This window comes from Lontra canadensis, unplaced genomic scaffold, assembly GCF_010015895.1.
Source record: "Lontra canadensis isolate GAN:19392208 unplaced genomic scaffold, GSC_riverotter_1.0 scaffold9, whole genome shotgun sequence".
In the NCBI taxonomy this organism is placed as follows: domain Eukaryota; kingdom Metazoa; phylum Chordata; class Mammalia; order Carnivora; family Mustelidae; genus Lontra; species Lontra canadensis.
This window is the reverse complement of record NW_022631003.1, coordinates 25,472,535-25,489,794: the sequence shown is the minus strand read 5'-3', so window position 1 is coordinate 25,489,794 and position 17,260 is coordinate 25,472,535. Positions and strand designations below refer to the sequence as shown.

The 17,260-nt window shown below is 35.9% G+C and overlaps 1 protein-coding gene across 15 annotated transcripts in view; it reads right to left on the bottom strand.

The window, feature by feature from the left end:
- Positions 1 to 17,260, bottom strand: part of PLEKHA5 (pleckstrin homology domain containing A5) — a 229,737-nt gene that overhangs the window by 44,053 nt on the left and 168,424 nt on the right. For 10 of the 15 annotated variants that reach the window (XM_032855109.1, XM_032855110.1, XM_032855096.1 and 7 more), the window contains 2 exons: positions 16,318 to 16,437; positions 15,456 to 15,509 (listed from right to left, as the gene is read on the bottom strand). The exons of 4 other annotated variants lie outside the window; for them this stretch is intronic. In XM_032855109.1, coding sequence (XP_032711000.1) covers positions 15,456 to 15,509; positions 16,318 to 16,437 — 174 coding nt within the window. The remainder of the gene's footprint in view (positions 1 to 15,455; positions 15,510 to 16,317; positions 16,438 to 17,260) is intronic. One more of the 15 variants, XM_032855100.1, reaches the window with a different exon arrangement.

Below are 17,260 nucleotides of genomic sequence, written 5' to 3'. Positions count from 1 at the left end.
TCTTTGTGTAACTGATCAGAAAAATATTAGTTTTCTTATATTAAAATTTTATAATATTCAATATATCTTGTCAGTTAGATAATCACATATGTCACTAAGGTTAATTTTGATAGACATCTGTACACACTCTGCTTTGGATCTTCTTACAGTGTAACACAACATGCAGAATTATTTCAAGGACATGCAAACTAAAATTTATTGAGCAAAGACTCGAAGTATCTCCCTGGTTCCTAAAAAGGCTGAAACCATGTTTCACATTTCCAGCTAATGTTGTACTTAATTACTGCCTCTAGAAAAATATTTGTTTTAGGAGGTTCTGGACTCAAGAGATAAAGCATTCAAAAGAGAATCATCATAATATACAGAGTAAAAGGCCAATGATGTTGTACCATTTGTATGTAGACAAGTCTGTTTATAATTGCAATGTGCAACATGTACTTTACATGATTTTCATCCTGCAAATTATAGAAAATAAGCATTTTATTTTCTAATAACAGTTAACAAATGCTACTTTACTGATTTCATTAAATCTACAATAAAAGTTTACTAATCTTCAGACTAATAGATGCATAATGTAAGTAAGAGATAAATCTTGAAAAGTGTACATCTAGACAATTTTATTTTCAACCTAGTTACCAATATTTCATGTCAATAAAATGTTCTGATTGTCAAATTAGAAACTGGTGACTGGTTTAATTTTTTTTTTAAGTTTTATTCAACCTAAATAATTTATTAAAAAAATAATTTATTTTAAAATCTCAACATCTGCCTATCATTTAAATATAAACTTCTTTTTCTCCTTTGCAATGCTATCTCGTAAGGGACTAAGGCATTTATAGGTGACATTTCATATACACCAGAAACAGATGTGTTGATATGCAGTTCAGGGCAATTTTTTTACAGTGCTGGAAAGTAACTTATAAATAGACAACTACAGATGTAAATTTACTTTAGGAGAAAAAAACTTTTATCCTGAGAATTTAAGACCTCTTTAAGCTTTCATGTGCCTTCTATGTTTTAAGGGAATGTTAGTTATCTTAGTCAAATGTAGATCTTGGATTAAGTACAACTGATTTTGTTTTGTCTTACTCGTTTGACTGTACTGATACAGACTTTATATAACACAGTAAGCTTAAGTCCCTATCCACTTTAATTTTCAAAGCAATCTCATCATTACTGTTTTTCCAATAGCATACCATGGAATAGTCAAAATAATACTGGACTCAAATTTTTTTGCATTGGGTGACGGTCAGGAGCATGAATGTTGTTAGAAGTAACAGAGATCATCAGAGAGTATCCAAATGTAAATGATACTCAAGGTCAAACTGAAACTGCCCATCGAGTCTTGGAAACCTGGCACTACTGATCGGCCCTTGTGCCAAATGGCTAGGTCAATATGGCTCACACCTCCAAATGGAGCTTCATTATAGTACAGATTAAGGACAAATGTTCATATTCTAAGGCTGGCAAATTTCCTTGAAGGGACAATATGGTTTCTACAGAAGGGTAATCAAGCCCAACTTATTTAGTGGACTACTTTGGGAGGGTAAACATGCATGTGTATCAAGGGATGCCATATTTGTGATTTAAAAATGTCTGTTTGATTTACATGTCAAAGCTTATTAAATATTCAGACACTGAGAAGGGTTTTTTGCAAGAAGAACCTAACTTAGGAACAGAAAAACTAAAAGCAAAAATAGTGTTTAAATTATACAAATTGCAGAGTGTTCCAGAGATTATTTCAGAAATTGACTACTTTTCATTATGAAAAACTTCATACATATCAAATCCTAGAGTATTAAAATTAGAAGTCATCCCTAGAAACTGACAATTTAGTACAACAAAGGAATAAAAATGTTAGTAGTAATTATTTTGAATTGTGGGAGTGTGAATTATTTTTCCCTTTCTCTATACTTTTCTCCATTTCCCAAGTTTTCCCCAGAGTAGATATTGATTTTCTAATTAAAAGAACATTACTAAAGAGTCAAGGATAAAAATATATAAACATGAAATAAACAAAATTAATGAAATAATCATTTCCTCTGGCAAATACTCTTTGGTGATGCAAAGCTAAGAAAAATCTTATTAGCACCATGTGTTCATATCATGTTCAAGGCTGGGAATTAAGGTGGGAAGAAACCTACTGGATTTGTCTGGTGTAGTAAGGTCCTTATCTAGAAGAATTCTTATAAACCTTTATTCTGTCTTAGGAATTTGTATCCATATCAGAAATTTATTAGAAAAAAAGTTAACTAACTTAAAAAAGTAAGCTACTCAAAACATTTGTAAATACATAACTACCTGTAATACCGTTTCTACCCTTTATATTATTACTTGAGAAATCAAAATTCAAGTTTAGACCAGGGATTCTTAATCCACATACACACCACTTGAGGAACTTGCAAAGAATACAGATACCCTGATTCCCAGATAATTCTAATGAACACTTTGAGAATATTTGATGTCATTAAATTACCAAAGTGACAGCATGGTCTAAAAATTCCTTTGCTAGAACTATGATGTTCTCATAGTGTTAAAGTAAAACATAATTTGGTAACAGTGCCTGTTCTTCAGCTCATATACTTCCTGAGATTCCAGGATTCCATTTTACTAATGATTCCATAATTACTCAAGAGATGGGATAAGACTATCTATGGAAAGGCAGAAGCAGTGAGATCATTTCGGATTTTCTGAGGGCACTACACCTACATAACCAAGAGCTGTTAGGACAACTAACCAGTGGGCTGTTCATGATTTGAAAGGGAGTGGTCCTGTGTGTGGTGGCTCTCTCTGTCCAGGTGGTGTGCGACAGCTGGAAACTGAACGCAATCATCAGGAGCCCATACAATGAGTTTGGTCCCTATTAAAAAATTTCACTGATCTGACTGAATTTTCACTGTTTCCAGATTTATTGAATTGGAAATACTGGATCTGCTTTATCTCCAAATATATTCTAGAAACAGGCTAGCAGTTCCTTTCACTAAAACACCCCTCAAATATTCTATATTTAATACTTGGAAACTAGCTTCTTTTTTATTAAAGATTTTATTTGCTGATTTATTTGACACAGAGAGAGACACACACACAAGCACAGGGAGCAGGAGAGGGAGAAGCATGCTTCCCACTCAGCAGAGATAGCCTGATCCCAGGATCTGGGATCATGACCTTAGCTGAGGGCAGATGCTTAACTGACTGAGCCAACTAGGTGCCCTGAAACTAACTTGTTTCTAGAACTAACACTGAAACAGCATATTCCACCTGACTTTGGCTATGTAAACATTATGATAGCTTTTCAGTTAAAGTAGTAATAATGACATAAAAAAATACATAATGCATAATACAATGAGCAAGTTGGAATTTCATGGTCAAGTTAAAAAAAAATCCAATAATTCTCTTCTGATTTGAATACAAGGATCCTAGATGGTATTAAGATAGTGGTGTTAACAGCTGATGTCTTTTGTTTTAGGGAATCAGAGCAAGAGAGGGACTGATTGGTACATGGAAGATGTTCAGTGATTCACTTGAAAATGAGTTAAATGCTTCACTTCCAAATACTTCAATTCCTTGTTTGAAGTGATAGGTAATACAAGTTTAGGTTTCAGATAATTATGATAAGTTATAAAACTATTAACAAGACTCATCATTTTATAGTAATAAAACGTAAGTGGAAATGTCTTGGAAATACACTTAGGTAATGTCAAGTTATTTGTTTACAACAAAACCACGTATTTTTACTTAAGCTTTTAAGTCCAAATGTTTAGAAAAACTACCTAGAAAGTCTGGTACTTAATTCCAGACTCTCTCAGTTTTGAGGGATGCTGGGCTAATATGAACAGAAAGTATCCTTTGATGTTACTATCGGAAATATCTTGACTTAAAAACCCATCACCAAAAAACCTTCTCAATACAATCATATATAACTATGTCATACTTCCTAGGATCTTGAACAGAACTTCCCAACTGACACCTGTGGGCAGGGAATGGAATACAGGTGTGTGCAGAGAGGGACCACCTCAGTCCTCAGTGGGCCTAACATGCTCCTGACAGCACCTCCTCCAGTTCCCACCAAGGTGCTGTATAAATACCGTCACTTTCTATGTGTGCCATACACAAGAAAGGTTAGAAAGCACTAAGACAGTGTTCTTATTTCAGAAAAACTATGCTTTATGTCTTTGGTGTTTCTTGTGATAAATATATTTACCTCAATAGTTCTCAAACCTGATGGAAAACAACAAAAAAAAATCACCTATGGACATTTAACACAGTATCAAGGGCTGGGCTCTGGCAATTCTGACTGGGGATTAGGGAAAGGAGGGCCCAGAGAATTATACTTGCTTTCTGTCTTTCTGAAGGATGTCCACTGATAGTTCTGACAGGAAATCAGGCTTCATAACCATGGTCCCATCTTGGCACTAACTCAAGTAATTCAGGACTAATTTAACTGTCCCCCAATAAAGACTTTTTCAAGGTCTTGATCAGTCGGTACTAAATGTTAATCAAGCTATCTGCACAAATACCAAAGATGAAAAATTCCAAACTAATTATCTAAATGCAAGTATTACATCTACATTAAAACAACTATCTTTATATGAGTTAAAACATTAAGATACTAAATCCCCTTTAAAAAATCAAATGACTCTCATTATTAATAATATTGGTGGACTCATCAGAGTCATGGAGGACCTGTGGTGTCAAGAATCCTACTGCCAGTTGTCATATTTGTTTAGCAACTCCTAAACACCAGTTTCAAAGTCTTTATATTGGAAATTAGACGAGCTACTAATGCAGAAGGAACAGGATATTCTAACTCATGAGATAAATGCTCCTGAATAATTTTGGGGTAAATGACAGGAAAGAGAAAGATTAGCAGTGAGCAGAGTCAAGACAGTCATTCATATAATTTATCCTTGGAGGAGATTAATTCTTGAATCCTCCTTTAAATATAAGAAGTGGTTAAGTAATGGCTTAATTGGTCTTTAAAAGTTTATATAATAATAAATTGTCTAGAATTGTGTTTTGTTGTCCGATAGAACTTTCTGATGATTAAAATGTTCTATATTGGTACAGTCCAATATTGTAGCCATGTGACTCTTCAGCCCTTTTAAATGTGGCTAGTATGACTGGGGAAAATAATTTTACTTTTATAAAAATGTAACTATTTTGAATGTAAATTTAAGTAGTCACATATGGCTAGTGGCTATGATATTAGACAGCAGGCTTAGAAATTCTAGACAAGTAAATTTAGTGTAATTTTTTCCCTGATCTGGATCTTATTCCCAGAAGGGGAAAACATTTGTTCAAGCTCTGTCTTGTAATTGAGTTTGAGTCTGAATGCTGTGCTAACAGCTTCCTCCTTTTTTGGAGCAGGCAGTCTGGATGACTCCTTTCTACCCCACAGAGCTTTTGTCCTGATAACCAATGAGAAGACTCATTTCTGTGCTGTCATTTTCCATTTAAATGGAAAATGGACTTTTCCCGAGTTCTTAATGACTTCTTAGGAAAAGAATTCTTAAGTTGAGAATCTGTCTTAACAATAGCAAAAACCCCTGATGGCCTAATCACTGAAGAATTCATTTCTCAAGAATGTCCTCCTGCGTCTAGATCAATAAACTCTTAAGAAGTGTGGCAAGACTAAAACGCTAAAGAATTTGACATGCCTAGGGTGAAGCTTTGAGGAATGCAGGGGTCTTTATAAACAGGTCATTTAGATAATGACAATGTAAATGCCTTCCACTCTCACTCCAGGAACATCTGAAAGTCCAAGAACCTGAGATTGAAGGGTATGACTACCTATTGAAACTATCCATTGTTTAACAGGGAGCAGGGAAATCTGAAGTGACTTTTTAAATAGAGGAATGTAAATAAGTCTCTTTATAACTGATGGGCCTGGAGGTCTATTACTGTGAAAATCTTAAAGCAATCTGAATAAACTGTCCATGCTATATAGGCTTTCTAAAAGTAAAGCTTTGGGAAAGTATTACTACTGTTATATATTCAGAAGAATCAATGGTACTTTAAAAGACGCAGCTAGACAATATAGTATTTTCTCTTTTTCTTTTCCAAGGGAGAAAGATGGATTAAAAAAACAAAAACAAAAACAAAAAAGGAACAACAAATTGGGACACTAACATAGGAGTCAAACATACCTGACACTTCCTTAAGGGAAAAAGCAGAAGCATTTCTAAACTGGATGATACAGTTTAGACCACCACCAATTACAAGGCCCACTTATGGAGAAACATAAAAATACCCTGAGCCCACCAGGAAAAAAGGAGGGTAATCTCTGTACTCACAACATCACTTCCTGCTGGATTTTTAGAGCCCCCACTTTGAGATATATATACCTCTGGTATATTTTGAAGAAAACTTTGAAGGTCTCAGGTAATGTTTTTCTAAATAATTTAGTTATATAATTTATTCACAGTGAGTTTCACCCTTTTTTACCAAGGGTCTTTTAAGTTGTTTTTTTTTTTTTTTTTAATTAAAATCCTTTTGGCTATAGGATAAACTTTATAGATCTGATTTTTACTTTGGTGGCTTAAACTATTTCCCTTATTTAATGACCCATTCTTTTTTTTTTTTTCGTATTTTATGAACCAAGGTGACATTTTAATGCTCTATAAAAAAGCAAAGTTACATATTAAATATCCACTATACTAAGAGGATTTTATGACTCATTCTTTTTATAATTATTATTTTTAAAATATTTATTTATTTATTTGACAGAGAGAGAGAGAGACAGACACAGTCAGAGAGGGAACACAAGCAGGGGGAGTAGGAGAGGGAGAAGCAGGTTTCCCGTCAAGCAGGGAGCCCATTGCAGGGCTTGGTTCCAGGACCCTGGGACCATGACCTGAACTGAAACCAGGAGCCTAACGACCGAGCCACCCAGGCGCCCCTAATGACTCATTCTTTTTTTTTTTTTTTTTAAGATTTTTTTAATTTATTTGACAGAGAGATCACAAGTAGATGGAGAGGCAGGCAGAGAGAGAGAGAGAGAGAGAGAGAGAGAGAGAGAAGCAGGCTCCTTGCTGAGCAGAGAGCCCGATGCGGTACTCGATCCCAGGACCCTGAGATCATGATCTGAGCCGAAGGCAGCAGCTTAACCCACTGAGCCACCCAGGCGCCCCTAATGACTCATTCTTAACCATGGTTTCTTCAGCTTCAAGGAATAGATTATTATCCGATGCTACTACCATTTTTATTCCTGCGATTCACAGGCAGCCAAAAACAGTTAAAGAACTCAAAATCCACTTTGTAAAAATCTATTATTGTGTGTATGATGTTTAATACAGTTGTATTTTTCTCTTCTTTGCATGTATTTTAAGGATACCATTTTTAATTTTTAAAAAAGATTTATTTGAGAGAGAAAGAGCAAGAGAAAAGGAATAGGTGGGAAGGGACAGAGGGAGGAGAAGCAGACTCCCTGCTGAGCAGGGAGCGTGATGCAGGGTGCAGGGGCTCAATCCCAGGACCCTGGGAATCATGATCTGAGCTGAAGTCAGACACTTAACGGACCGAATCACCCAGGTGTCCCATCATTTTAAAGGGACAAACATTCCAAGAGTGAAAATCTGGTATCTCTGTTAGTAAAACAGGTTATTTGTTTTGGCTGTGGGTAAATCTGCTCTAAAATATATTCGTGCTTTAACTCAAAGTTAAAATATCTTCTAGACACAAGGACCTGGGTTTTATTAATAGGAATTGTATTCTGAGTTACAACTGGCACTGAATAGCAGATTTCCTACCATTAATTTAAAGATTTATCAGCTTTATGATCATACTCTTAGTTCAATCTCAAAAATGATTTTGGCCCTTATGTTCAACTTTATTCCCTTCCTGAGCTTTGAAAATAATTAAACAATTCTACTTTATAGAATTTATAGTAAAAAAAAATTATAGTAACTCTATAGAATTTATAGTTAACTTCCTGCCTTACACACTGAGCTCCATAAATCTTTGCTGAATGAACATTCTGAAAAAATTAATAAAAATGAGATAGAAAGAAAAGCTACAGTCTTTGGGATACAAAAATATCTGCTTTGGTAAATACAAAATAGAACTATATAAATATTATGCATTTGGGGGGGTGAGGAAATGGTTTTCATTTTGCCATCTTGTTAGGTAAGAAAATGTTAAGAACAACTCCATTAATTCTGAAGGAAGGCAAACAGATTTAGAAAAAAAGGAAAGAAAATTCCTTAATACAATGTACTCATCCTAGCTATGTGATTTGGGGCAAAGCATTAATCCCGACTTATGGGGACAAATTCAACTGGCCCACATGCTACAGAGTATGTGTATATAAGCAGCCCGGGTGGGATACTGTACGTGATGGTGCTCTGGAAACTACAGTGTTACTTAAGCTCTGGACAAACAGGTACTGACCAGGCAGATGCATGATGTAGAGAACGGGATTGCTTTTAAAGGAGCATTGAGAAACAGTGAGCTGCTGGCTGGAGAAAAGGGGCTCTAGGGAAGGAAGTGTTTCACAGGTTGGGGTGGTGGTGGTAGAGGAGTGAGGGTTTGAATGACAAATCGAAAAGAGACCTTATTTTGTAGTAAAAGGTTGGTGAAATTTCTGGAGTTAGCTGAAAGACATAGAGTGGCAGGTGCTTTTAATATGGCCAAAATTTTATAAATGGTAATGAGGAGCTTATTAGTACATATAGGGTGTTATGATGGCCTCTAATATCCTGAATAAACACCATGCAGGTATTACATATTCAGCTAAAATACCTGTTCAGATAGTTCTACAGAACGTCATGATTTTCCTATTTTCAGTAAATGTTCTTAAAGGACTTTAAATTCAAGTTTCATAGTATTTTTAAAAAATATTTTATTTATTTATTTGACAGACTGATCACAAGTAGGCAGAGAGGCGGCAGGCAGAGAGAGAGGGGGAAGCAGGCTCCCCGCTGAGCAGAGAGCCAGAATGTGGGGCTCCATCCCAGGACCCGAGATCATGACCTGAGCCAAAGGCAGAGGCTTAACCCACTGAGACACCCAAGTGCTCCATCAAGGTTTCATGGTATTTTAAACTTTAATTGTGATGGTGTTGGGAGATAAAATAGTAGGAGAACATACTGTAACTCCAGGAAGCTGTCTGATTTAATTCTTCCATTTTTATACATGTGTATAATTTCTACCCTTAGAGTGGCAGAACAGGACTGTCATATCTTAGATCCTTCTAGGTAGGCTGCTTTTGGTTTTTCTTTTCATCGTCTAGGCAATTAGACCATCCAAGACTGATGTCAGGTTCTCCTACCCATAGCTAGAGGAGAAGACTGGGTCTCCCTTTTTTCTTTTCCCTTGAGGGCTTAAACCACTTTGAGTTCTAAATCTAAGGCAATAGCTAAAATAAAGGTCCTGACCCTTCTCAAAGTCAGGAACTCTTCCCCAAGGATGATGAGCTCAATAAATATTACACAAATGATGTTAAAGGTGAACAGTATTTTGCACCATTTTTTGGTCAGGGAACTGAAGGATAAGATGACAATCCAAATTTTGGACACGCTGGGACTGTACTGAAGGCAGACGGTCCAAGTGCAGATTGCTATGAGCAACTACAAACACGTAACTGTAAAGGCAGTGATGTGTTTTGGATACCTTTTGTGCTCTTCTCTACATCCTATTAGCCCATCTTTTATTTCCGCTCTTGCTGAGCCAACACCCACTTTGTGCATGGGAACCCACTGAGTGCTCGTGTATGCATTACCTTAGTATGCTGGAGAGTTAGTCTTGAGAGGTAGCCCTTGCCAGAGGAGGATGGCGGCCAGTATACAATGGGCGCTCCTCCTTCTGTTCAGCTGGGCAATTCCGCAGTGTTTCATCAACAAGTATCAGTCAGATGAGGCCCAAGTTGTGTATGGCAGTTGATAATATATTCCCTCCTTCTCTGCTCACTCTCTCTACTTCTATACCTTGGTATCACTTCCCAAAATAAACTTCCTGAGAACAAGCGCAAATCAAGGACGCCCACATCACAGACTGTTTTCTGGGAGAAATCCAGGGGCTAGAGATGAAGAATAACTAAGAGACAACTAGTAAAATGATGTGTAGGTGAATGCTCAGAGGAGGGAACACTGAAAACCAGAAAACTTCTGGGCCGCCTGGGTGGCTCAGTCAGTTAACTGTCTGACTCAATCTCAGCTCAGGTCTTGATCTCAGGGTCATGAAATCAAGCCCCGCGCTGGGTGTGGAGTCTGCTTAAAAAACAAAAACAAAAACAAAACCAGAGAACTTCCCCAGTTAAGGCTGGGATGAGTGAAAACAGCAAAAAGGGATAGATTAGTTACTAGTAAGAAATAGGAAAACCATGATAATAATGTCTAGGCAGTGGATAGGCCAAGAGATCAGAATCAACACATATAGAATTTCCAGTTCTGGTCTACCCACTGTCTATTTAGTCTTCTTAGAGTTCTGCCATTATGATGTCATATACTGCTTAAGAATTCCCTGGATATTATCCTTCTCTCCCTACTACTTCTGTGATCAGATTCCGCAGAGGAAGGGAGAGACCGAATCAGAATGGAAGAAGGAGGTGTAAGGGAGAAAGGATTTCTCTTTATAGCAAGGCGTAAGAAAATACAGATATTCTGTACCATGTAACTAGCAGGGTTAATAAATGTTAAATAACATATTTTCATTTTTCCAGTATCTTTAGCTTGCTTTTGCCAAATGCCTATTCTATGTCCCTTGGAAACGTTCTCTATCAATCATTCCTAAAAATAGAAGCTCCAAGACCCCTTGAAATATTAGAGAAAATGGGATCCTGCCTAATAGCTCCACAGAATGAAGTTGCTGAATTGACAGGAACAATGAAAGCCATCAAGGATCTTTTCAATCATCTTGTTAGCATTTCTTCCCTTATAGGAAGGCTGTCTTTCATGCACACAAAGAACAAAATGCAAAAAAGTATTCTTGGGTTTTTACCTTGAATGGTTTCAGTACCAATGACATACATTCTGTTAATTGTTCCTTTTTACATTTCTCTTGGCATAAGTATGTTTAAAAGTGGTCAGACTGTGTCTACATAGTTTCATTTCTTGAAAGGCTATCTCAATGCTACTACAAAACTTTTGCAAATTAGAAAGTTTAGCTTACTCTTCAGGGTGTTTTAAAAGTTAGTATTAAAATAAAATGAGTTTCTTATCTTCCCCACAAGCATTTGAGGATACTTAAAAAAATGTACTGATAAAATAAGACAGATTTAGCTATTGATTCTTGGAATTCTTAAACATTTTTATACAACAAAGAACACCATGGGTATGTGTGGGCTGTATTTTTCTTTTATTGTGGAAAATTCTTTTATTATGGCAAACTGGTTTGTCAGGAGAAATTTCCAGTTTTTCCATGAGAATTTGAAGATAATGAGATCCTTTAGCCATCTGATGGTAAAGAATATAGTCTTTGATGCTATATTCGGAAATGACTTAAATATGTTCTAGCGGCAAGGACACAGCTCCAGCTGGGTAGAAGTAAATCAATTTCACTAATTATTGGAACAGAGGAATATTCTTTTCACAAAAAGCTTTTGAGTACAAGGGGAAGAGGGAACTCCCAACACAAATGTGGCTGATGGAGGTACGTACGCCTCTTCCTTTTCCGTTCCAAAGCAAATGTTTCTGGTACAAGTAACCATAATGATTCTTAAAGGGAGAGGGGTAAAGTCAGAATGCCCTAATTTTAAGGGCAATTCCTAAAAGCAATTTAATGTTACAATACAATTTTATATCTGAAAGATGAGAAAAATACTTGCTGCAGTCCCAGTGCAAGTAAAGCTCAGATCTGCAGAAGCCAATCTCCATTTACTGTGGCAAGTATTCTTAGAGGAGGAGGTTGGCCACTGGAATGCTGTAACAGAGTCAGAGCGCTGATGGTGGAGAGGGTGGGCCACATGTTTGGTTTACCCACAAGGAGGCAGCGTGCTGACAAAAGGCTTGTGAAGCAGAGCTCCAAGTTCTCCGAGCCTTCTGTCCATTCCTACCTACCTCCTCATTGCCTGTTTCAGCTCCTAGCATCTCATTTTGTTATCACTGCCTACATGGAAAGCTGGCAGGAAGGTTTTAGGAAGAGAAAGGGAACACCATCTAAATTTTCTCACAGCTCCTTTTTACTAATAGGGAGAATTAGAAAAAGCATGTGAGGAAGAAAGAAACAAATGGAGGGAGGAGCTAAAATAGGGGTGAGGTAAATGGATAAAAGGATAGACAAATTCTCATTTCCCCGTTGCTATTGATCGTCCCTGCATGACTGACCAAAAAAGTTATGTACTTACTCATTTTCTAAATAAAACCTAAATGAGGTACACAAAGTATATCCAGTTAGCACTACTATATGTTCATAGGCTATCTTAAAATTCACAATAATGATAAACCTAGGCTAGTCTTAATAAATGTAGACTGTGAACAGTCTACTAACTGGGCTGTAGAAGCATGAGCAAATGATAATAGTATACTTCAAAATGAAACAAAAAGCAGAAGAAAATCCTACCACATAATTAGTATGGCTTTTGTTATTGTTAAAAACACTTCAGTACAGGACTCATCTTCAAAATGGTGGTTAATTCGAAGTCAAATTATATTGCTCAAGCTACAGGGACCAGAAGTCAAGACTTTTGGACTGACTGTGTGTAACATGTAGATACTCAGAATTTCAGATAAGGCATTTTTATTTCTCATCTGTTATAATATAAGCATTCTAGTGATAACAGAAATGAATTTACCTCTGAAGCAACTCAGAGACTATACTTGGCTCTATTTTTCATGAACTTCAATCAATAAAAACTTCCTTTTGACTATCTCACAAGGGGCAGGAGAGAGAATGCATCTTGTTGCTGGCCTTAGATTATTCTAATGATCTGAGCCAGGAGAGTAGGTGTTGAAAGTGAGTATTAATTAGCACATATTTGGTATGATACATAGTATAAAATGTGACCAGAGCCTTTTCCTCTGACTTTCAGATTTTAAAATCTACTTTACAATTTGTAGTTATATAAAAACTGGTGAATCAGTTTATAAACCAGGCAACCAATAATGCCAACAAAAACAACAGATTTGGTAATCTACAATAGGTTACTGGCAGTAACAAGATTAAAAGCTGGAAATGTTTTTTTAAAAGCTGGAAATGTTTGAGCTGAATGAAAAAAATTTCATTAAAGTTCAAAATTATTAAGATTTTTTTCTGTAACATAATAACCTAACTACTGATATGAAATATAGAACAGTTCAAAAGTAAATATTTCATTTACATTAAATGTAATTATTTAAAACAAAAAAAATTTTCATTTATTTAAAGAGAGATTTTCTTTAGGAAACCTTAAGGATATTTATTTAGGCATATCTGAATTTCTGGGCAAAGCCACCACCTTATTTCTATAAATTGTCTAGTTATATCTAAAAATGGCCCATTTTTTCCCATTAGAAATCATCTTACTCTGTGCAAATAAGCATTCAAATAAGTATCATAATTCTTTTCGTTACCACAAAATTTAAAAATTGGACCAATATAATTTTATTTCATGATCTAAGAAATAAAGGCAAATAAGAAAAAGGCAAATTACTGGCAAATCTCTACTGACAAGTAGAGGGAATAGAGAGGATCAGTGAAAAATTGAGATTTTTGGAAGCCACCAATAGGACTATTAGCATTATCCTTTCCGACAGCACAGGCTTGGCAGAGTGCTGAGAGAGGACCAAGGAGAACAGAAACCTCAGTCGAATCTGGGTCATTGGGCAAAGGGCAGAGACAGCTCAACCTGGGAAAGGCAGCTGAGGAGAATCACCTTAGCAAATGGTATTTCCATATACTTACCTGAACTTTCCTAGGTTTTTTTTTTTTTTAAAGTTTATTTATTTATTCAAGGGACCTCCACCTCCAACTTGGGGTCTGAACTCACGACCAGGAGATCAGGAGTCGCCTGCACTGACTGGGCCAGCTGTCAGTGCTGTGATTTTCTAAAGGTTTAGGTCTCTGTACTTCCAGTTTTCATTTAAGGAGGTAAGTAATAAATCACAGCGAACCACTAGGTTTATTTCCAGAGATACTATAGAACTTCAGGACTCACAATTATACTGTGGTTTACACCTAATTTTTGTAGTATCCCACTATTATTCAGAACTATCTCTAGCTTTATAGGCAAAGGAGCTTTTATGAAAGTTATTTACCATGTATCTTGGAGGCTTTTTGACAATGTCACATTTTGAGGGAAGACTTACTTCTACCATTTCACTGGCTAACGTGTCTTCATCAGACTGCTTTCAAAGTGTACCATTTAACACTGTGGTTAAATTTCAACAGTACCGGTCTCTGGGGTGGAGACTGGAATCTGGAGTCATGAAATGCTGATTTCTAAAGCATTCCCATAGACAAAATCATGATGAAAACATGTTGTGGGAAAATAAATTATTAAAATTCATTAACATAAGAAAAGTATATTTTTTAAATATGCTTTTTTATACTTTAAATATCTTAGGTATATTTCTTTTAAAAATTAAAAAAATGAACATCTTTTAAAGGGTTATCCTAATGCAAAATCTCTCTTTAAATAGAACTAAATTAAATCAGTACATTATTACTTTGTTTTAAGCAGGCAACTATAAATATGTAAACATCTGTCTTACAACATTTTCCACAGTAAACTCTTCCATTTGCTAAAATATTCAAGTCTGAACATTTTGAAACAAACTAAAACACATTATAGCTTTAATTAATCTATAATTAATTTATATAGATAAAAAATGCATTCACTGGAAGAAATCCTATGTCTAAGAATATATCAAAAATGCCCATCAAATTAAAATTAAATATTAAGAGAGAGTTTCATAAAAACTAAAATATGGAAGTGTCAGTCCCTAGTCATGAACTGCCATTCACACCCACTGCTACCACTGAGGTAATGTGAGGAACTATAGGCCACTGTAAAACTGACTCTATACAACTTAGTGAAAACCAAACACCAGGAGCACACGGCAGATAAGGACCAAAGTAACGCAATTAAAAATGACCACCACACTTCTCATCCATAGTTAAATCTCCCTTTGGGAATACAGAGAACACCACACCCACCCCTCTCTGAGTCTTCCAATGAGGAATTCACAGCTTGGTACCTATTTCTTTAATTAGGTCAACTCCAAACTGAGATAAGCCTTAATGAGTGTGAGTGTTTTGGGATGAGAAAATGGAAGTTTAGAGAATTCAAGCTCTCAATTTTCCTGTGACCCAGCATCTGCATTGCCCCTAACACTCACAACTATCCTTTCTACTTGTTTTTTTTTGTTGTTGTTGTTTGTTTTGTATTTCTGAATTCCCCGTTAAGAATCTTATTCTGTCACTTGTAAAAGTCATGCTATTAGCTCTTTAATGACCAAAATATCGGAGTAGCCTGGAAAACTGTACTACATTTCAAAGGTTCTGTTAGGTATAATAAGCAAAAAAAATTCTACAAATCCCACCTGATGATCCAAATATATGGTGTTCCTTTGAAGATGATGTGAAAGAATTTCGTTCTAGTAGGCATCAATCAAGAAACAAGGGGATAGAGAAAGAGGGTGTAGAATTCATGAAAAGGTCAATTTTGAAATAAGAAAAACAGGTAGTTTACCCCAACCTACTATGTCACAGTACACAACTTTTCACATACATGCTCCCCTGTAAACTGTACAGATGACGTATTATAAAATTACACTTAGTTTTGTAAGAAATTAAGTAGACATGCACAGAAGCTAATATATTAAGCAGAAAAATCCTTCAAATGGCTTTAGCAGACTCAGTGTTAGAAGTTTTACATGTTAATACTTTTCTGCACCATAGTACTACTTCTTTGGATGTTTCTCATATAACCAGAGTCTATTAAACCCTTTGAGAAAGTGTTTACGTGTGTTCATTCTTTTAATCAAGAATGAAAGAAATATCTTAATCTCTGATATTTAAAAGGCAGTGTTATTACAAGTGTAATCAATTTTCAACTACTTTCCAGGAATTATACCATTTTCAATATGCTTTATCAGATGTGGAAGCTACAGTATACGGCAAATGATAACACTGTTTTGAAGTCTGTTTGCATTTCCTATCTCATGACCAAAAGTTGGTGTGTGAGCGGGTTGGAAGGCTAAGAAGAAATTCATCCTACCCGTGTGTCCCTTTAATAACGTATAAGCAAGTGAATTCTCAAAGGGTCAATAGGAGATCATAATGTCGCTGCAATGATTGTATGGGCTCATGCTCGACACTAACAACACCGATCAAACTGATTAATGAGTGGCTCAGAATCAGTGGTAATGGCAGACGACACATACAAAACTCTTCATAGCTGACCTTCGGGCTGTGGGCCTCAAGTTTCAGCTGCATGAGCTGTGCTAACGTGTGTTCCCGGACACTATTCAGTTCGGCCTGCTGCCGTCTCAGCTTTATTAGCAACAGCGTAAGCTCCTCTGGCTGAAGGAGTACAATTTAAGAATCCAAACAGTGGAAAACAGATTAATTGTTGCCTTAAGTGACAGATATTAAACCAAGATTTCTTGGCAAGTTTCCTCTTATGGTTGACATCAAACATAGTGCCTAGGCACTATGATGATAGATCCTACATAAATGCATAGATATCTAGAGAAATAGAAGGAACAGTGTTACTTAAAAGATACAGTGAAACAACAGTACATTCAGGCATTTTCTCAGAACTCAAGAGAGAATTAAGTGTTAAGTACAAAAAAGCACAATGCCAGAAAACCATTATAAAGTTTTGTACATAAGAGCTATTAAATTATTATTATTCAAAGAAGTTCTAAAATGACGCCTAAGACTTTTACAGCAACAGAATACCTGCGTGTCCAACACTCTATTTTAGGGAACAGAAGGTAAATAAAAAGAATTAAATTTCATTTAAAACTTGGATGATATCTTCATACCATTAAACTCAGTACCTGGGATCTATTAATTGCTTCCCAGTTATATTATTAAATGTCACTGTTAGGGGATTCACAGGATTTTTTAAATGACCAAAAGATTAGTTTTTATTTTTAAAGGAAAAAAAAAAAGACAGCATTTTATACAAAGAGAAAGGTTCCATGAGTATATAAACCCTCTTCCCACACTCTGGGGCAAGCAGAGAACTTTTGATTCCTGATTGGTTACTATGATCCCTAAGGGAGATAAATTTTCAAAGGCAGATAAAATTCCTTAATAGGCCAATCTGATATATTTTTCTTTGTTAGAAATGCAATAAGGTATGGTCGTTGGCAGTCTTACAGGTCATAAAATATTA